General features: G+C 45.1%; 1 protein-coding gene across 1 annotated transcript in view; it reads left to right on the plus strand.

Annotated features, from left to right (window-relative positions):
- The window catches only part of MASP1 (MBL associated serine protease 1), a 459,649-nt gene that overhangs the window by 199,709 nt on the left and 237,815 nt on the right, over positions 1-22,125 (plus strand). Inside the window, exon 8 of the mRNA XM_078666144.1 lies at positions 1,264-1,342. Coding sequence (XP_078522270.1) covers positions 1,264-1,342 — 79 coding nt within the window. The remainder of the gene's footprint in view (positions 1-1,263; positions 1,343-22,125) is intronic.

Consider the following 22,125-nt stretch of genomic DNA (forward strand, 5'->3'; position numbering starts at 1 on the left):
TACAACGCTGCCATTACAATGCAAGTCGTTACAACGACTTGCGTTGGTGTGCGCGGATTGAGGATTATTATAAATTCATATTCCAACACCAGCCCACGTAACAGTAGGGAAGGTGTTGGAATATAAAATTACAATATTCCTTATCCAACAGCGCCATCCAGCGCAAGTCGTAGTAACGACTTGCGTTGTAATGGCATCATTGTAAAGGCACTGCGGTGTAAACACCGCGTTGTAAACGATGTTTGCCTTGTTGTGCTTATCTCTAAATTAGAGAGACAGCGCCACCATGTGCCGGGATGCACAATTAAATGCCGGTGCCGAGCACTGGAAACCACCTGCTCAAATTAAACACTGCTCTGAACCTTTTTAAAACGGTGGCCATGTCATCACCTCCAGTGAAACATGGACTGACAGCTTCAAACGGCGGGTTCTTCTTCAATAATGTGCTGGTCCCATGGTTGTCGTGGGGTCACAACTGCAAAGGGACCATCACTTTTGCTGCAATAGGGCACATTGTCCTGTCTGTGCCAAGTGCAGACACTGAAGGGTCTGACACTGACCCTGTCTGTAATGCGGTTCCTGACTTTAAAATGTGATTTTGACCTTCTCAAACTCCGAGCGCCATCTTTAAATGTCTGTTCGTTTGAAAACAAAAGTGTGTCCTGTAAATAGAATGTGAATGAATATTGAAACTAAAGGTTTTCACAACAAAGAAGGGTTTATTATTTCTACCCTGATTGAAATATCTATAACTAAGTAAGGTTATTGCTTTCTGTGCAAAAGTCCTTTCCATATCCATCAGTTGGGTATATTGACTAACATGTGGGAACTATTCCTCATTGTTTAATATCTGTTCAAAGCAATCGCAGACTTCAAAAGTAACAAATATAACTTTTGGGGTTTTAGCCTTTACAAAGTAACAATTGCTGCACTGCCCTGTGTGTAGAGTTTTAGTAACTTTTCATCAGTTGGACCTAGAAACTCCTATTTTGTTGCAATATGTGTATTAAGGCAGATTATTTGGAAAATGTGACAAAGTCATACTTATGAGGAAACAGCTGCACAGAGCACTTCTTTTTCATGGCATGGTTATTCCAGAGTTAAAGGGTCGATGTATTTGCCTATTAGAAATCTAAGGTGGATTTTAAACCTGACCCCTTACTTTACTGGGAGCCCTGCGTTACTCACTCTGCGTCCGAGAGTACACAGCCTCCAAGGTCTATAAGCTCATGAATTTGTTATTTGTCTTTTTTTCTCCCTAAGGATGATATTGAGATGGACTCGTTCCAGATCGAGTGTCAGAAGGATGGCACATGGAGCAACCTGGTCCCCACTTGTAAAAGTAAGTGACGACATATCTACTCTGTTCCCTAGTTCTCTGCAGTGCATTCGCACTTGCGCATTGTTAAAGTGAACAATATTGGTGAGGCTCAGGTGTGCAAGGTTCAACAGTGAAAGTGGTACTCACCTTCTCTGGTGAGTCAAAGACAGCCAATAGGTATACAAGCCAATGAGGAGATACTCAGACCAAAGGTCAGACAATAGGTATACACGCCAATGAGGAGATACTCAGACCAAAGGTCAGACAATAGGTATACACGCCAATGAGGAGATACTCAGACCAAAGGTCAGACAATAGGTATACACGCCAATGAGGAGTTACTCAGACCAAAGGTCAGACAATAGGTATACACGCCAATGAGGAGTTACTCAGACCAAAGGTCAGACAATAGGTATACACGCCAATGAGGAGATACTCAGACCAAAGGTCAGCCAATAGACCTACAAGCCAATGAGGAAATACTCAGACCAAAGGTCAGCCAATAGACATACAAGCCAATGAGGAGATACTCAGACCAAAGGTCAGCCAATAGACATACAAGCCAATGAGGAGTGACCCAGACCAAAGGCCAGCCAATAGGCATACAAGCCAATAAGGAGATACCCAGCAGAGTAGACATCAATTACCCGCCAGACAAACAGGTGAAAAGTCAGTTGAATGCATATCATTCCCATCTCTTTGGGTCTGGCACAGGCCCATACTGGCCGTTGCGGGCACCGGGCAATCCCCCGGTGCGCCGCATGGGTGGGGGCCGGTTTTGGGCCCCTGGCGGCCGTTTTTGTTCCAGGGCCGATTTTGCAGCACTGCTGCAAAATCGGCCCTGTAACAAAATTGGCCGAAAACCGGCCCCGGCAAAGAGCTCGGTCGCACCCCCAACCCCAGGGGGGAAGCGGGGGAGGGTGGGGTAGGGGGGCCGGCCGAGCACTTTGCCAGGGCCGGTTTTGGTTCCCAGTCCGGCCCTGGTCTAGCACAAAGTTTAGTGGTTTTACTAGATTCCAAATCCATTGGACTGTTCGGCAGTCTCTTTAATTTTGCTTCCATCCCCTATCCTGTGCAGCATGGGGCACTGGGCCAGTCCCTGTCTGTCCTTGGCTCACTTGCACTGTGGGTGACAACACTGCCCAATGCTTGTTTTAAGAGTGAATATGTTTTCAGGATATGTATTACTGGCATTGCACAGTGTTTCAGGATTCTTTCGTAGAACAATCCACGTCTACTGAAAAGAGACCTTGTGAAGTAACGTGAGGCCACCATCGCTGGTGCACCTAAGGTGCTGCCGTCTCTTGCCTTTTGATAGGGCGGGCCCCAGGAGGACGAGCATGCGCAGTGTTAGTAAATATCTTCAGGGATCCTGCCTTGTGGGGGCTCCAACCATATGGGCAGGCCCATCACCTGGGCTCTCCCTTGCAATGCTTTCCCGCCCCAAGCCCGTAAATGTAAAACAGTGGAAAATGCATCTTACTTGCAGGTTTAATACAGCGGTAAATGTAATTCGGGCCACAAATCCTGGTATTTCATCTCAGAAATCCAACTTTTTTTGCAGACCCTGGGCCAGATGTACGACTGTTTTTTGCGGTCACAAACGGGAATTCGACCCGTTTATGACCGCAAAATAGGTCTGCACTATTTACAAACCCTATTTTGTGAGTAGGTAACCTTTTACAGACTTGCAGAATAGGGTTTCTGACCGGCTATTAGGATGGGGCATGCCAAGGGTGTCCCTTCCTAATAGCAACTCGCATTGCGATGTAAGATTGTTTTGCGGCTGCAAAACACTCACAGTTTACCGCCCATTTGAAATGGGTGGTAACCCACTCGCAAACAGGAAAGGGTCCTCAGAAGACCCCTTCCCTTTTATGACTGGTATTGAGAATATTTTTGAAGAGCAGACAGTGGTCCCGCGGACCACTGCCTACTCTTAAAACATGAAACAGTAAAGTTTCATTTTATTTTTTAAATGCATCCCGTTTCTCTTTAAGGAAAACGGGCTACATTAAAAAAACTGCTTTATTTAAAAATCAGTCACAGACATGACGGTCTGCTGACCCCAGCAGGCCACCACCCCTGAGAGTGTTAGCCATTCCCAATTGGGTCGCAAATTGCACCTGCCTCATGAATATTAATGAGGCAAGCAATGTGCGACCCCATTAGGAATCTCAGTCAGTGTCTGAGACACTGTTGTACATTCCTATTTGCGAGTCGCAAATTGCGAGTCACAAAACAACACAATTTGTGACTCGTAAATTGATAGGGTCGTGCATCTGGCCGCCTTTTTTTTATTTGGTCCAATATTTGTATTTTCTCTGGAGCAGGTCAGGCATTTCACCATTTTTTCCAAGAGTGCAGGTGGTGCCAGGTGGGTGGGATTTGAATATGAGTGTAGTGTGGTTTTATGGGTACTCATGTTGCCTACGCACCTTCCGCATGTCCTTACTAAGGCTGTATAAAAATATGTATTTGTTTGTTGCTGTTGCCCATTTGGATACATTTACATTCAGTGAAACAGTTTTAGTGGTGATTTTACCTGCAAGAATCTGTATGCAGGAAATTACCGAAAAGGAGAACACACATAAGGGTTGAGAGATGAAAGGACATGGAGAACCAACGAGGAGAACATAAAACAATAGAACACGAATAAAAGATCTAAAAGAAAGAAATCAGACAAGCATGAAAAAAGTAATAAGTGATTAAGGAGCATATTACCAACAACTAGCAATATTTATCGCTAAATGGGCTTAACGAGTTTTTTTTTTTTTTTGTTTTTTTGAAATTTGTTTTTATTGTTGCCAACACAATAACCATTGTTACATATTCATTGTATACCGCAGCGTCAACATTCAGCTGCATTCAATCAGTAGAGCAACTTTTCAAATTTTCCATTTTCTCCCCAACTCTAAACATACTACTTAAAAGGGTCAATTTAAACAGTCCGTTTTATATATCAATGATATCATTAGCGTTAATAGAGGCGCAACAAGCAGTATCCACATTTTCTGTCAGAAATAATTCTGTAGCGAGTTTTTTTTATCGGCAAGCATCACCGGATATTATCGCAGAGATAACGTGCTATTAGCAACATTTATCTCTAAGGCGATAAAATATCCAGCGACAGCGCCAAATGCGTGAATATCGCTGAGAATACAGCGATATTCACGCATTAACGCCAATAGGGTCTTAGCCATAATATCCACCTCCCATTGGATATAATGGCTAAGAACTGGTCTGAGCAGGCGTTAGCTTTTGGAGATATTGGCGCTTAGAGCGAATATTTCCATCGCTACGCCTGCATTGCTAATAGGCGATAGCGATGTTAGCGACTGTTTTTAGTCGCTAACAGGTTGGGTACGCCCACTTTGCATGTCATTAGCGATAAATATCGCTGACATGCAAAGCGGGCCCCAAACCGCTCGCTATCACCTAAAAGCTGTCGCTAACTGCTGTTAGCGACAGCTTGCTAATAGGGCGATGTAATTATCGCCGCTTAGCGGCCGAAAACGGCCGCTAAAGCGGCGATAATTTAATTTCGCCCGCCTTGATAATATGCCCCTAAATGCGTGACTGAAGATGAAAAGAAACCAAGGCTTGAAAAAAAGGGTAAAAAAAGAGAGAAATTGGAAAAGAATTAATGGGATGAGAATTGCAGATGATGGCCATTTCTGCTTATGCAAAATTGATGTTTGACCTGTCTTAAACATTGATAAATTGGCTTACTGACCCATGTTTATTTTACTAAACCCTTCCCTGGTTTTCTGGTGCATGTGGGTGATGCTCAGTCCAATGGCACCTGGCCTGCAAGCTCTTTGGTTTGGCACTCAAATATCTAACATTGTACCCTGCTGTTGTGTTAACTTTTTCTCTCCACGGTGGTTGGGTTTTCTGCATGGTGTCTACGTGCATGACTACTAACTCCTTTCCTCTTTCTTTCTCTCTCCTCAATCTGTTGCCTGTGTCTCCTCTGTCTGCATTGTGCATCGCTGCTCGTTTTCCACCTCCGCTGCGCTACAGAAACAGAAAACCGGATTAGCCGAAGATCGGCACCAGAAGAAGTGTTGGACTAGCCTTTTGGCGACAACTGCTATGTTGAATTTGGAGGACTTACCTGGTTTAGTTTGACTCTTTCCTGGACAGCCATGTCTTCATCCCAAAATGTCGCTTGTAGAGTTACGTAACATCGGCGTAGAGAGGTACCACCGCACCCTGAGCTCTTGCAGTTTCATCATCTCCAGGACTTTGATGGTGGTGAGATCGCCGGTACGGACTGCATCCTAGTACATATGGAAGTACAACTGGTTCAAACGACTGGCTTAACAGTGGCCAGATACCTATCTACCGCTATACCTTCTTAATCTAGGTACCATTGTTTTGAAGAATCCGACTTTTCTACCTGACTCGAGTTATTTTTGGGAATCCAAGGTTTTCGACTTCGAGTCACTCTATTTGCATTAATCATAAAGTTCTTCCCCTCTGAGTTCTCCCTTCCAGAGTCATGCAATACTAATGGTCTCGAGAAGGCTGCTTGGTACAATGTGTTGCTACTCTTACGAGAAGGTGGAGAGTTGGGCCACAGCCTGTCATTGCCAGGAATCAGTAGAGTGGTGAATCCGAAGAGCAGTAACCATGACGCTATCACCCAAGTGTAGGTGCTTCAGGTCACCGACTCTTCCCTCATCATAGCTAGCTTTTCAATTCCTACCACCCGTTGGTAAATCAGGTCCCGATAGGACCAATAACCTCTCTCTGCAACAGCACAGCCTGCAGCAGACTAGACTCATGCATTACCATACCCCTGTGACTCTATTAGGGATTCATGCTCTTCAGATACACCTGTTGAAGTCAGACTGCAACGCTGGTAACAACAAAACTAGAGTTATGTAGGGTAAGGAGACTTGTCCTTGCCCCTGTGTGAGTGTAGTGATGAAGAGAGCGAATCTCCAGAACAAAATAGGATGAAAGTGTCACGCATCATTACGCTGTGTGCGTGAAATGTCAGACATCCACAAGCACACATACACATGAACTTTCATGAATACATATGTGCAGACATAAAGATATGCACACACCCTAACACACACACACATGCACACAACCTCACACACACCACAACAAGTAAAATACATAGGAGGATCCTAACTAGATCCTTATTTAAGGAGCTAAGCCGACTACCTCAAGTTACAGACTTGGAGTCATATGTACGATAGACACAGAATGGGTAAAAACCCTTTGATACAGGCCCTTGGGGACCTCTCTATAGAAGACCTCTTAGGGAAAAGAACAACCTGCACGAAACAACATCCTAGTCACAGGGGCCATGGTGCGTCAATAACAAAATCTAGTGAATATGTGACTAAGGGGCATATTATCAAGAGAAGTTTCGCTGCTTTTCTGTCACAAATCGCGTGAAGAGCGGTGATTTTCCTATCACACTATCAACAAGGATTTGCTAACATGCGTTAGCGCTTGTTTCCTTGCGATAGCAGCCATTTATTTTGCCGCTTTGCATGTCAGCGATATTTATCGCTAATGATATGCAAAGCAGGCGTTCATCACTAAAACAACATGGAAACAGTCGCAAACACAACTTCCCTCTATTACCAATGCGGCCTGGACCTGCGAAGCAATAATAAAAGTCACGCTCACCGCGATTATCACTGGTATTTAACGTCTGATTAAAACCTGACTTAGCCATCTTGTCAATGGGAGGGGGATTGTCAGGCTGAGTCCACACCTGCCTATTAGCAAGCTTTACATTAGCGCTGTCAAAATATCGCCGGATTTCTCGCGCTATTGCTGGTTTTCACCACTATCGCTGGATTTTACATCGTCTCTGAGCAAAGCGTTGCTAATACGCCACCAACACAGCGATGTAATCCAGCGACAGCCGGCGATAGTAAAAGACGCGCTAAGCGCGCTTTGCGCTAATTATTCCATTCTGTTGATAGGCTGGGCTCTCTGCTCTGCCAAGCTTCTACAGACCAGACTGCAAGGTCTGGTGTCCTGATAGAACCTTTTTTTGTCCTATCTGAGCCACCATTCTACCTGGGGTGTTCTTGGACCACCCTGAATCTAGGTTTTAGCCGTGAGCCAACTAGCATTCTGGAGCAACATGCTTTGAAGAATTTAAAACTCCATAAATATATAAATGCACATGCAAACACATGAACGCACACACACATGCACAAACACACACTCAAACTCATGCACACACAACGGGCTTCAACACTTCGTCAGCGTTAGTAACTTTTACATAAATGCAATTACAATTCAGTACAACCTGCACATATACATTTACACAAAGACACATGAGCACACCCAACATGCACACTAAACATTATTTATTTAAATATATACTATTGTAAACCACTGGACATGGAACAACCCAAACCACCACATTATAAAAACAAATTACTCAAAAACAGGCTGCATCTCTAAATGTGATGACATTAGGGCTTGTCGGACAAGGGCCCTGCTAACAGATAGTGTCCCCGCCACACCACAACAAGTCGTCAGGCCAACAGCAAACAATCCACCAAGAGAAAGGGAAATGTCGCAAACCGGGAGAGCGAAGACTGTGAGTGAAGAAAGCCCTATCCTGAGTGAACATGACCCGACCTACCGACTGCAAGCAAGTAAAAGCACTCCTGTGTCCGCAAACATTCAAAACTTATTTAGACGCAACACAAGCAACATGCTCTTGCATAGTGTCTGATGGATACACCCCAAACACCACCAGTTCTGCACTTTGCTCTACCACTCCATGGTTGTGTTCAATGTTTAATTCTCTGTGAACATTCTGCAGCGCCTAGAGGTCTATCGTTGCAGGCCTGATATGTGAATGCCCCCTCTGCGTGCTTTAGCATTTCCCTATGAACCTGTCCACTCCTGTAAATCCGATGTATATTGATTTTATGACTCAAGTATTTCTTTGTAAAGTATACATTTCGAATAATTAATTTTATGCTACTTTGTGCTACTTTTTAAATATTGCTGCAAAAGGAGTGTCCAATTTCAACCAATCAATGTCCTTTCAATAATCCCAGGGATTATATTCTTCTCCAACACTTTGCCCGTAGGTGTAGACCTAATGGGCACTTTCACTGGGAAGCCAGAATGATGAAGCCCTGATGAAGTCCCATGTGGGACGAAACGCGTTGGCTGGGCTGTATGGATTACTTCTGTCAAATTGCAATATTTGAATAAAATTGGACGCCAAGATATATACAAGACTCCTGAATGTCTACTTTGAATGGGATCATGACGATTGGATGAAGTGTGGTACTTTCACCTTGATCAGGACTATTGGATGAAGTGTTGGAGAAGAATATAATCCCTGGGATTATTGTAAGGAAATTGATTAATTAAAATTGAATGCTCCTTTTGCTGTATTGTTATTGTTTGGACCTTGTGTGTTGGTGGCTTCAGGGCAGTGGGGGTCACAAAAAGTAGAGAGTTTGAATTGGCTAAAATTGGAACCCAGAACACACCTTTTCTGACCCACACTGTCAGTGTGTTTAAAAAAAAATACTTTTTAAATATGTCTATATGGGTTTGTGGCAACCCCAAATCAGGGAATTGTTTAATTTAAAAAGTTGTACAAAATCGACCTTTCACCATTTGTGCCAATCCCCTCTTGTTTCTGCCCCTGCCGCACGACTGCCAATCACAAGCCCAGTAGAGTAAGGAGATGATTGGCTCTTTTCAGCTGCCATGGTGATTCTGGGTGGTTTTCAAGCTCCTCTGATTCTAATGTGCTGATGTCTCCTGCCTTAATATATGCTGCTTGTGCTGCCTGCTCGTGAATATGCAAACCAGACGCTGCAAAGTGGAGAATCTATTGCACTACAGAATTTGAACCACTCCTTTTTTTCTCCTTGTGCACCAATGAAATAAAGTACACTCCTGAGACCACAGTGTTCTTGTATTCCTAGAAAACTTCATTAAACACTGATTCTGCTTAACTACAGCTGATGTAGTCTGTGAATGATCAATGTGAAAGGATACGGACCCTTCCAGGTAAGGTGCAGTTTCCGGCCATTTTACTTTCTTTAATATCCGGTCCATGGATCCGCGTGGTGCTCTCCTCATAGATAACAACTTCAAGATTCCCCGAAATGGCAACGAGACACACCTCTACCTAAACGTATACTCTGCTTTAGACATTCTATGCCTCAAACACTAGGGGCCCGATTCACAAAAGTAACTTAAGACAAAATCCTAAACTTACTACCATTTTGGTATTCACAGAAGGCATTTACTCATTTCGGTATTCACAGAAGTATTAGGGGTCCTAACTTTAGGACTCCTAAATGCCTTCTGTGAATACCAAAAGTCTTAAAGTTAGGGGGCCTCATTTATGAGGCTGTGCGTCACTTTTACGCTGCCGGTGCGTCACTTTTTGTGACGCACCAGCAGCGTAAAAAATGTGCCTTGTTGCACCATATTTACAAAGTGACGCATCTAGGTAGATGTGTCGCTTTGTAAACCCCTGCGCAACATTATACCTATGCCAGGTATAATGTATGCAGGGGGGCGTTCTGACGCAAGAAAGGGTCATACAACTGACGCAGTGAAATCTATAAGATTTCACTGCATCACTTGTAGGACACAAATGTGTCAATTTCTTACGCTTGCCTCACAGCAGGCGTAAGACTGACGCAGGCCCTTTCACATGGGGCTTGCCCCATGTGAAAGGACACATTGCTGGAGTTGCGTCACTTTTGTGACACACTCCAGCAATGCGTCACTTTTGCCCTATACAGATACGTCAGAAATACTGACGTATCTGTAACTCCTTGCGCCATGACGCATCATTGGTGTCGCAAGGAGGGCGCAGTGAAAAGTGACGCATCGCTGTTTTCACGCAGCGATGCGTCACTTTTCATAAATGAGGCCCAGGATTTTTCTCAGTTTAGGAGTAGTAAAGTTAGGACCACCGTTCCCACTAGGCGCGCGCGCGCACCGCTCCTGATGTCAGCGCGCACCACCTCGCGTGGAGCGCGCACATAGGCAGGACGTTGCGCGAGAGTCGCGCCGTCGGCCGCTTTGCAGAAGCGAGCGGCGCGAATGCGGTGGAGGCGGAGAGGTCGTGAGGAGTGCAGGTAAGGAGGTGGGGGGGCTGGGGGTGCTTGTGGCTATGTGGGAGCGCGGGGCAGACTGTGTGGCCTTTTGTTTAAGTATTGCTGTTAATCAGAGCCCCTTCACCGGCTCCGATTAACAGCAATACTTAAACAAAAGGCCACAGTCTGCCCCGCGCTTTACTAATATAAGCGTAGCCAGTTTCCAAACACAGCGCGTACTTTAGAACACGCTGTGTTTGGAAACTGTCAATGCTTTTGTTAGTAAAGCGCGGGCAGACTGTGGCCTTTTGTTTAAGTATTGCTGTGAATCGGAGCCCGTGAAGGGGCTCTGATTAACAGCAATACCTAAACAAAAGGCCACAGTCTGCCCCGCGTCCTCACAGCACACAAGAGCTGTGACACAGAAGGCAGAAGGGCATAAAAAAACGAGTGGAACAGAGGGCAGAAGGGCACAAAAAACTAGGGGAACAGGGGGCAGAAAGGCACAAAAAACGAGTGGAACAGAGGGCAGAAGGGCACAAAAAATGATGGGGAAACGAGTGGAACAGAGGGCAGAAAGGCACAAGAAACGAGTGGAACAGAGGGCAGAAGGGCACAAAAAACTAGTAGAACAGAGGGCAGAATGGCACAAAAAATGATGGGGAAACGAGTGGAACAGAGGTCAGAAAGGCACAAAAAACTGGTAGAACAGAGGGCAGAAGGGCACAAATACGAGGGGGAAACGAAGTGGAATAGAGGGCAGAAAGGCACAAGAAACGAGTGGAACAGAGGGCAGAAGGGCACAAATACGAGGGGGAAACGAAGTGGAATAGAGGGCAGAAAGGCACAAGAAACGAGTGGAACAGAGGGCAGAAGGGCACAAAAAACTAGCAGAACAGAGGGCAGAAGGGCACAAAAAATGATGAGGAAATGAGTGGAACAGAGGTCAGAAAGGCACAAGAAACGAGTGGAACAGAGGGCAGAAGGGCACAAAAAACTAGTAGAACAGAGGGCAGAATGGCACAAAAAATGATGGGGAAACGAGTGGAACAGAGGTCAGAAAGGCACAAGAAACGAGTGGAACAGAGGGCAGAAGGGCACAAAAAACTAGTAGAACAGAGGGCAGAATGGCACAAAAAATGATGGGGAAACGAGTGGAACAGAGGTCAGAAAGGCACAAAAAACTGGTAGAACAGAGGGCAGAAGGGCACAAATACGAGGGGGAAACGAAGTGGAATAGAGGGCAGAAAGGCACAAGAAACGAGTGGAACAGAGGGCAGAAAGGCACAAAAAACGAGTGGAACAGAGGGCAGAAGGGCACAAATACGAGGGGGAAACGAAGTGGAATAGAGGGCAGAAAGGCACAAGAAACGAGTGGAACAGAGGGCAGAAGGGCACAAAAAACTAGCAGAACAGAGGGCAGAAGGGCACAAAAAATGATGAGGAAATGAGTGGAACAGAGGTCAGAAAGGCACATAAAACGAGTAGAACAGAGGGCAGAAGGGCACAAAAAAACGAGTGGAACAGAGGGCAGAAGGGCACAAAAAATTATAGGGAAACAAGTTGAACAGAGGTCAGAAAGGCACAAAAAACTAGTAGAACAGAGGGCAGAAGGGTACAAAAAATGATGGGAAAACGAGTGGAACAGAGGGCAGAAAGGCACAAGGAATAAGTGGAACAGAGGGCAGAAGGGCACAGAAACGAGTGGAACAGAGGGCAGAAGGGCACAAAAAATGATGGGGAAACGAATGGAACAGAGATCAGAAAGGCACAAAAAACTAGCAGAACAGAGGGCAGAAGGGCACAAAAAATGATGGGGAAACGAATGGAACAGAGGTCAGAAAGGCACAAAAAACGAGTAGAACAGAGGGCAGAAGGGCTAAAAAAAACGAGTGGAACAGAGGGCAGAAGGGCACAAAAAATGATGGGGAAACGAGTGGAACAGAGGTCAGAAAGGCACAAAAAACTAGTAGAACAGAGGGCAGAAGGGCACAAAAAACTAGGGGAACAGGGGGCAGAAAGGCACAAAAAACGAGTGGAACCGAGGGCAGAAGGGCACAAAAACAAGGGGGAAATGAAGTGGAACAGAGGGCAGAAAGGCACAAGAAACGAGTGGAACAGAGGGCAGAAGGGCACAAAAAATGATGGGGAAACGAGTGGAACAGAGGGCAGAAAGGCACAAGAAACGAGTGGAACAGAGGTCAGAAAGGCACAAAAAACGAGTAGAACAGAGGGCAGAAGGGCACAAAAAAACAAGGGGAACAGAGGGCAGAAAGGCACAAAAAACGAGTGGAACAGAGGGTAGAAGGGCACAAATATGAGGGGGAAACGAAGTGGAATAGAGGGCAGAAAGGCACAAGAAACGAGTGGAACAGAGGGCAGAAAGGCACAAAAAACGAGTGGAACAGAGGGCAGAAGGGCACAAATACGAGGGGAAAACGAAGTGGAACAGAGGGCAGAAAGGCACAAGAAACGAGTGGAACAGAGGGTAGAAGGGCACAAAAAACTAGCAGAACAGAGGGCAGAAGGGCACAAAAAATGATGGGGAAACGAGTGGGACAGAGGTCAGAAAGGCACAAAAAACGAGTAGAACAGAGGGCAGAAGGGCACAAAAAAACGAGTGGAACAGAGGGTAGAAGGGCACAAAAAATGATAGGGAAACGAGTGGAACAGAGGTCAGAAAGGCACAAGAAATTAGTAGAACAGAGGGCAGAAGGGCACAAAAAACGAGTGGAACAGAGGGTAGAAGGGCACAAATACGAGGGGGAAACGAAGTGGAATAGAGGGCAGAAAGGCACAAGAAACGAGTGGAACAGAGGGCAGAAAGGCACAAAAAACGAGTGGAACAGAGGGCAGAAGGGCACAAATACGAGGGGAAAACGAAGTGGAACAGAGGGCAGAAAGGCACAAGAAACGAGTGGAACAGAGGGTAGAAGGGCACAAAAAACTAGCAGAACAGAGGGCAGAAGGGCACAAAAAATGATGGGGAAACGAGTGGGACAGAGGTCAGAAAGGCACAAAAAACGAGTAGAACAGAGGGCAGAAGGGCACAAAAAAACGAGTGGAACAGAGGGTAGAAGGGCACAAAAAATGATAGGGAAACGAGTGGAACAGAGGTCAGAAAGGCACAAGAAATTAGTAGAACAGAGGGCAGAAGGGCACAAAAAATGATGGGGAAACGAGTGGAACAGAGGTCAGAAAGGCACAAAAAACTAGTAGAACAGAGGGCAGAAGGGCACAAAAATTATGGGAAAACGAGTGGAACAGAGGGCAGAAAGGCACAAGAAATGAGTGGAACAGAGGGCAGAAGGGCACAAAAAACGAGTGGAACAGAGGGCAGAAGGGCACAGAAAATGACGGGGAAACGACTGGAACAGAGGGCAGAAAGGCACAAAAAATGAGTAGAACAGAGGGCAGAAGGGCTCAAAAAAACGAGTGGAACAGAGAGCAGAAGGGCACAAAAACGAGGGGAAACGAGTGGAACGGAGGGCAAAAGGACACAAAAAAACGAGTGGAACAGATGGCAAAAAGGCACAAAAACAAGTAGAACAGAGGGCAGAAGGGCACAAAAAAACGGGTGGAACAGACGGCATAAGTGCACAAAAAACTAGGGGAAAACAAGTGGAACAGAGGGCAGAAAGGCACAACAAACGAGTGGAACAGAGGGCAGAAGGACACAAAAAACGAGGGGAAAACGAAGTGGAACAGAGGGCAGAAAGGCACAAAAAACGATTGTAACAGAGGGCAGAAGGGCACAAAAACGGGGGGAAAATGAGTGGAACAGAGGGCAGAACGGGCACAAAAAACAAGTGGAACAAAGGGCAGAACGGGCCAGTTTAACCAATTCATGTCATGGCATGCTTATCCAATTTGCAAACTGTCCTTAAGACACTTATTGTGGCACTGTATGTGTGATAATGCACCATCTTTTCACTTTTTAAAGTAAAAGTTTTGAGTGCAATTTGGCACCGCAGACACGCATGGTTTGGTTCCTGGCCCACATAGCCATGGTTGCAGCGCACAGAGACCCTCCACTGCCGCACACAGAGGAAAAAAAATAGAGGGAACATTGGTTAGATCTCCTAATTTTAGGACTCCTTAATGCCTCTGGGCCCGATTCAGAGAATGAACTTAAGACTCAATCCTAAACTTACTACTATTTTGGTATTCACAGAATGCACTTACTACTTTTGGCATTCACAGAATTAACTTACTACTTTTGGTATTCACAGAAGTTAGGATTTTGTCTTAAGTTTGTCTTAAGACAAACTTAAGACAGACTTAAGACAGACTTAAGACAGACTTAAGACAAAATCCTAACTTAAGTCTGTCTTAAGTCTGTCTTAAGTCTGTCTTAAGTCTGTCTTAAGTCTGTCTTATGTCTGTCTTAAGTTTGTCTCAAGTCTGTCTTAAGACAAAATCCTAACTTCTGTGAATACCAAAAGTAGTAAATTCATTCTGTGAATACCAAAAGTAGTAAGTGCATTCCGTGAATGCCAAAAGTAGTAAGTGCATTCCGTGAATGCCAAAAGTATAAGTGCATTCTGTGAATACCAAAATAGTAGTAAGTTTAGGATTGAGTCTTAAGTTCATTCTGTGAATCAGGCCCTCTGTGAATACCAAAATGAGTAAGTGCCTTCTGTGAATACCAGAATGGTAGTAAGTTTAGGATTTTGTCTTAAGTTAGTTCTGTGAATTGGGCCCTAGGAGCACATCAGCGATGCGTGGATGTCCCGTGACTACCTGACGATCAACCCAACCAAGATAGAATCCCATTTGCCAAGAACAATACTTTACTTTACTTTACTTGTGGATTTATATAGCGCAGCGAATCATCCCCAAAGGGATCTCTCGGCGCTTCGAGGAGGAGGTCAAACTGGGCAAATGCTACTAAAAGAGCCATGTCTTTAGAAGTTTCTTGAACATGATGATGTCGTTACAGGCTCTGATGTTCTGAGGTAGTTTGTTCCAATGACTGGCTACTAGATGGGAAAAGGCTTTGAAACCCATCTTTGCCTTGTGTATTCTGTGAGAGCACAGAAAGTTAGCATTACTAGATCTTAGTTGTCGCACAAGCTGATACCAACTAATTTTGTTTCTGAAACACACCGGGCCCCTACTTTGTAGTGAGCTAAAAGCCACACAGAGCATCTTTAAAATGGCTTGCTTCTTAACCGAGAGCCAGTGTAACTGATTCAGCAAGGGAGCAGAAGGGGTCCGAGCCGGTTTGTTAAGGGCAATAAATGAGAAATAGTACAAAACCTGGTTGAATGACATGACACTGGATATATTTGAACCCCAACTTTCATTGAATGCCCGGTCACTTGGATTCACTTGTGGTCACCAAAATACAATGACCTGGTACAATCTGCCTCCTCTAGGGGCAAACCTTTTCTTCCAGAAGGCAACTTCAGAACAGCTGTTCAATGCCTAGCACTCTTACATCTGCCTCATGGCCTCCCAGACCGCCCTGGTACCCCTGAAGGGGATATATGACGTTACCACGCGTTCTTTTACCACGCAGACCATTACCACGCATTTTTTACAACGCAGGACCCTTTACCACGCATACCATTACAACGCTGGTATTTACAACGCAGGTACTATTACAACGCATACCATTACAACGTAAGTATAGGTAAGTAAATAATATGGTAAAATAATTTAATTATTAATAATATTTTTTTTAATTAATAAATTATTATTTTAATATTTAATATTTTAATTATTTATATTAATATTTATTTATTAATTTTTAAATATATGTTAAAAATACCCCTGTACCCCAAAACCCAAACCCAGCCCTAAAACCTAAAAATACCCCTGAACCCCAAAACCCAAACCCAGCCCTGAACCCTAAAAATACCCCTTTACCCAAAAACCCAAAACTGACCCTGAACCCTAAAAATACCCTTTTACCCAAAAACCCCAAACTGACCCTGAACCCTAAAAATACCCCTGTACCCCAAAAACTGAAAACTGACCCTGAACCCTAAAAATACCCCTGTACCCCAAAAACTGAAAACTGACCCTGAACCCTAAAAATACCCCTGTACCCAAAAACTGAAAACTGACCCTGAACCCTAAAAATACCCATTTACCCAAAAACTGAAAACTGACCCTGAACCCTAAAAATACCCATTTATCCAAAACCCAAACCTAAAATATTTTAAATAAAATTATATACTTACCAATACTTACGTTGTAATGGTATGCGTTGTAAAGGTACCTGCGTTGTAAATACCAGCGTTGTAATGGTATGCGTGGTAAAGGGTCCTGCGTTGTAAAAGTTGCGTGGTAAAGGTAGGTCGTGGTAAAAGTTGCGTGGTAAAGGTTGTATACCCCTGAAGGGCATCGGACATGATGCAACATGTCTCATCCGGGGCCTGAAAAAATACCGTCCAATCACCATCATCCTGATGAAATTTCATTGGCTACCCTGGCCAGACCGCAGCATTTTCAAAGCCATCAAGGCCAGCATTCCCACTTTTCTTGCAAGCTCACCAACCCTGGTGGTTCTTGGCACACTCGCAGCCAGGACACAGCTGCAGACTAAGAGGTATAAAAAACCAAGCCAGCAGTTGCTTTCCATCTGTGCACCCAGGATCTGAAACAACACCCCCATTTTCATCAGGACCCCCCAGTGTTGCTCCAATAAGGACGGAGTTGAAGATGCAGCTCTTTAAAAACACTGCATCACACTGCATTAACCACAAACATTCTACCTTTGTATCACACATTCAGGCATATGCATCAAGAAAAGCTTTTGCGAGTCCTTAATTGCGATAATTAAGGAATCGCAATTAAAGACTCTCAAAAGCCTATGCATGTAGGAATCACTATTAAAATAGCAAATCCCAAACATTCCTTAATTGCGACTCGCAAATGTCAAGTTGCAATTAAGGAATGCCTTCCCATTCATTCCTATGGGCCGACAGTCCCATAGGAATGAATAGTAGATTGCATGAGCAATTTGCGAGTACCAATAGGTACTCGCAAATTGTGCTTGCAATTTCAAGGGTACAAGGGTGTCCAAAGGACACCCTGTCGCATCCCTGAAATTGCTCTGTGCACACATGTTGCGCACACATATGCCCCAAGGGCATGTGTGTGTGTAACCTACTACTTTCATAAATGCACTTTAGTGCATTTTTCAAAGTTTTTGCAAATTACCATCAAGTTCAACATCATGGTAACTTGCACCCCCTAATAGCGAAATCTCCATTTTAAAGCAGTTCTTGGATTAGCAAATTGTGATTCCTTAAATGCAATTGCAATTTAAGAAATCGCAATTGTTTGCGAATTCTGAAATTGCAAGTGTCTTTAACCTTGCTGCATCGCAATTGCCCATTTTGCGGGCGCTAACGGACGATTTTTGCGAATTGCACCGTTTGCGCTCGCAAAAATGGTTGATGCATGTGCCTGATTGACTTTAAGCTTGTCTTTAACCCTGTGCAGCGCTCCGCTGCCTTTCCGCTAGGTTTTTAGCAGAAGCATACATGCAAAGGCAAGAGCTAGAAAAACAAGACGTAGAATTTCTGTAATTTGCCCATTTCAAAATCTGTTCTGGTGTTGCGCACCTTCCGCACCTAAAGCCCTGACACACCTATCTCTCTCTCTATCTCTCTTTCTCCATCCTCACACGCCCAGTCAGCCCCTGGGTGTTGTGTAAACCAGGCAGCAGTCTCACACTGTTTACACAACAGTAATGGCCTGTCAAAAAGCAGATTTTCAGGATCAAAAAAGGCCCGGTTCACTAAAATGAGCGCCTCTGGGACTCACTGGCAACCGGTGCACAAATGCAAACCCCCAATTCTAACACAAACCTAAACCTGGGCTTAAAATGCACATAAAATATAGAATGACTTTGTAAATGGCAATGTATATCATGACAGTCTCAGTTTTTGTGACGTGAAAGCAGGCACCACGTGAATGTCAGAGAGTGAGGTTGGGAAGAGGTGGTGAGGGTGCGTAGGTCGTGTTTGCCCCGTCATCTGAACAGACATCTATAAGAACCTGCCGATAGTCCCTACCTGAAGCTTTAGCCAGTGGCGTAACAAAACCTCAGCCCCCCCCCCACCCAAGGTAAGGTTAGGGGGTCACCATTACCCATTCTCTAACTGCCTTTCTGCTTCTGAATGTTTTATTTGTTTGCGGATGGCCAGCAGAGGGGGCCTCCGTAGAGATGAACAGTGTGCCCCCTCCACCCCCGCTCGGGCTACGGGGCCCTTGTTATGCCCCTGGCTCTGGCCAACTGATAAAGACATATGAATTATCCTTCTTGACACCAGCGCCAGGCACCTTGGAAGCTGGCATCAATCTAGGCAAAGTGACCCCCAGCGGACAGAAAACACAAAATGGCTCGATGCCCGAGTTAGAGGTTGGTGGACGTGTCAAATGTGATGGATAACCGTTTACCTTATTTTATGTGTTACAAGATATAATACACGTGTAATTAGGTAGACGGAATATCCGTCATGTTTGTTACAGAGTAACCCGGCCACCACTCTATAAACCAGGACCTTACTACCACCCTGAATACAGACCTCCCCTTCACAGAACACATCACTAAGAAATACAGACAGCATGGTGCCAGCTGTGCCAGATGTGCCTCCTGAAAAGGGAAAGGTGCCAGCTGTGCATGCTGTAAAGAGAAAGGTGCCAGCTGTGTACCCTGAAGCCAGAAAGGTGCCAGCTGTGCACCCTGAAGACAGAAAGGTGCCAGATGTGCATCCTGGAGAGAGAAAGGTGCCAGATGTTCATCCTGAAGAAAGACATGTGCCAGATGTGCATCCTGAAGAGAGAAATGTGCCAGATGTGCATCCTGAAGAGAGAAAGGTGCCGCCTATGCATGCTGAAAAGAGAGAAAGGTGCCAGATGTGCATCCTGAAGAAAGGTGCCAGATCAGCATCCTGAAGAAAGGTGCCAGATGTGCATCCTGAAGAAAGGTGCCAGATATGCATCCTGAAGAAAGGTGCCAGATGTGCATCCTGAAGAGAGAAAGGTGCCAGATATGCATCCTGAAGAGAGAAAGGTGCCAGATGTACATCTAAAGAGAAAGCAGCCACCGGTCTACCCTGAAAAAAGAAAGGTGCCAGCTGTGCATCCAGAAGAGAGAAAGGTGCCAGCTGTGCATCTGGAAGAGAGAAATGTGGCAGCTGTGAATACTGTAGAGAGAATTGTGCCAGATGTGCATTCTACAGAGAGAGGTGTGCCCGCTGTGCATCCTGAGAGAGAAAGGTGCCAGATATGCACCCTGAAGAGACAACGGTGCCAGCTGTCCATCCTGAAGAGAGAAAGGTGCCAGCTGTCCATCCTGAAGAGAGAAAGGTGCCAGATGTGCACCCTGACAAAAAGGTGCCAGATGTACATCCTAAAGAGAAAGGTGCCACTGGTCCACTCTGAAAAAAGAAAGGTGCCAGATGTGCATCCAGAAGAGAGACATGTTCCAGCTATACATCCTGAAGAGAGAAAGGTGCCAGATGTGCATCCTGAAGAGAGAAAGGTGCCAGCTGTGCATGCGGTAAAGAGAAAGGTGCCAGCTGTGCACCCTGAAGAGAGAAAGGTGCCAGATGTGCATCCTGAAGAAAGATATGTGCCAGAAGTGCATACCGAAGAGAGAAAGGTGCCTCCTAAGCATGCTGAAAAGAGAGAAAGGTGCTAGATGTGCATCCTGAAGAAAGGTTCCAGCTGTGCACCCAGAAGAGAGAAATGTGCCAGATGTGCATCCTGAAGAGAGAAATGTTCCAGCTATACATCCTGAAGAGAGAAAGGTGCCAGATGTGCATCCTGAAAAAATGGGCCAGTGGACCATCCTGGGGAATAAAGTTACCACCTGTCCATTCTGAAGAGAGAATTGTGCCAGATGTGCATTCTACAGAGAGAGGTGTGCCAGCTGTGCATCCTGGGAGAGAAAGGTGCCAGATATGCACCCTGAAGAGACAAAGGTGCCAGCTGTCCATCCTGACGAGAAAAAGGTGCCAGATGTACATCCTAAAGAGAAAGGTGCAACTGGTCCACTCTGAAAAAAGAAAGGTGCCAGATGTGCATCCAGAAGAGAGAAATGTGCCAGATGTGCATCCTGAAGAGAGAAATGTTCCAGCTATACACCCTGAAGAGAGAAAGGTGCCAGATGTGCATCCTGAAGAGAGAAAGGTGCCAGATGTGCATCCTGAAGAAAGGTGCCAGAAGTGCAACCTGAAAAAATGGGCCAGTGGACCATCCTGGGAAATAAAGTTACCAGCTGTCCATTCTGAAAAGAGAAAGGTGCCAGATGTGCATCCTGAAGCGAGAAAGGTGCCAGCGGTCTACCCTGAAAAAAGAAAGGTGCCAGTTGTGCAACCTGAAAAAAAGGGGGCCAGTGGTCCATCCTGGGAAAAAAGGTACCAGCTGTCAATTCTGAAAGGAGAAAGGGGCCAGCAGTCTATCCTGAAAAGAGAAAGGTGCCACTGGTGTACCATGAAAATATAATTGTGCCAGCTGCACATCCTGAAGAGAGAAAGGTGCCATTGGTTCATTCTGAAAAGAGAAAGATGCCACCGTTCTATCCTGAAAAGAGAAAGGTGCCACCGTTCTATCCTGAAAAGAGAAAGGTGCCACCGTTCTATCCTGAAAAGAGAAAGGTGCCACCGTTCTATCCTGAAAAGAGAAAGGTACAACAAAATAGAAACAACACACCCTGCCAATACAGATATCAAGGGTCCCCCTGTATGTCACTGCATGAATGAATGAGAAAGCGAATGAATTAGTGAACTCTGGATTGTGTGTGAGTTGTCCCTGTGTGTACGGGAGTGTGAGGAACTTGTGTATGTATTTTATCTAATTTTCCTATACATTCACCTGTTGTTTTCTGTTTTATCATTTTTGAAAAATGTATATATATGAAATGTGTTTCACAAAAACCATTAACTTGGGAAACAAACCTATACAAATAGTAATAAAATGACTATGTCTCTAAAATAACAGTAAAGTCTATGGCTCAGATGTTTTGTTGATGTCACCCCATACATAACTTTGTGGATCCCTATTGGGACCCTTGATATCTGTATTGGCAGGGTGTGTTGTTTTCTATTTTGTTGTAATTTCCCCCAATTTTCCTGCCAACAACCAAAAATCCCATTGGGGAACCCCCTTCTATTATATATTGAAAAGAGAAAGGTGCCGGCTTGCATCCTGCATATGAGAAAGGTGCCAGCTGTGCCCTGAAAAGAGAAAGGTGCCGGCTTGCATCCTGCATATGAGAAAGGTGCCAGCTGTGCCCTGAAAAGAGAAAGGTGCCGGCTTGCATCCTGAATATGAGAAAGGTGCCAGCTGTGCCCTGAAAAGAGAAAGGTGTCATCTGTTTATCCTGAACAGAGAAAGGTGCCAGCTGTCTATCCTGAACATAGAAAGGTGCCAGCTGTCTATCCTGAACATAGAAAGGTGCCAGCTGTCTATCCTGAACATAGAAAGGTGCCAGCTGTCTATCCCGAACATAGAAAGGTGCCAGCTGTCTATCCCGAACATAGAAAGGTGCCAGCTGTCTATCCCGAACATAGAAAGGTGCCAGCTGTCTATCCCGAACATAGAAAGGTGCCAGCTGTCTATCCCGAACATAGAAAGGTGCCAGCTGTCTATCCTGAACATAGAAAGGTGCCAGCTGTCTATCCTGAACATAGAAAGGTGCCAGCTGTCTATCCCGAACATAGAAAGGTGCCAGCTGTCTATCCCGAACATAGAGAGGTGCCAGCT

Source organism: Lissotriton helveticus, chromosome 11, assembly GCF_964261635.1.
Source record: "Lissotriton helveticus chromosome 11, aLisHel1.1, whole genome shotgun sequence".
Taxonomy (NCBI): Eukaryota; Metazoa; Chordata; class Amphibia; order Caudata; family Salamandridae; genus Lissotriton; species Lissotriton helveticus.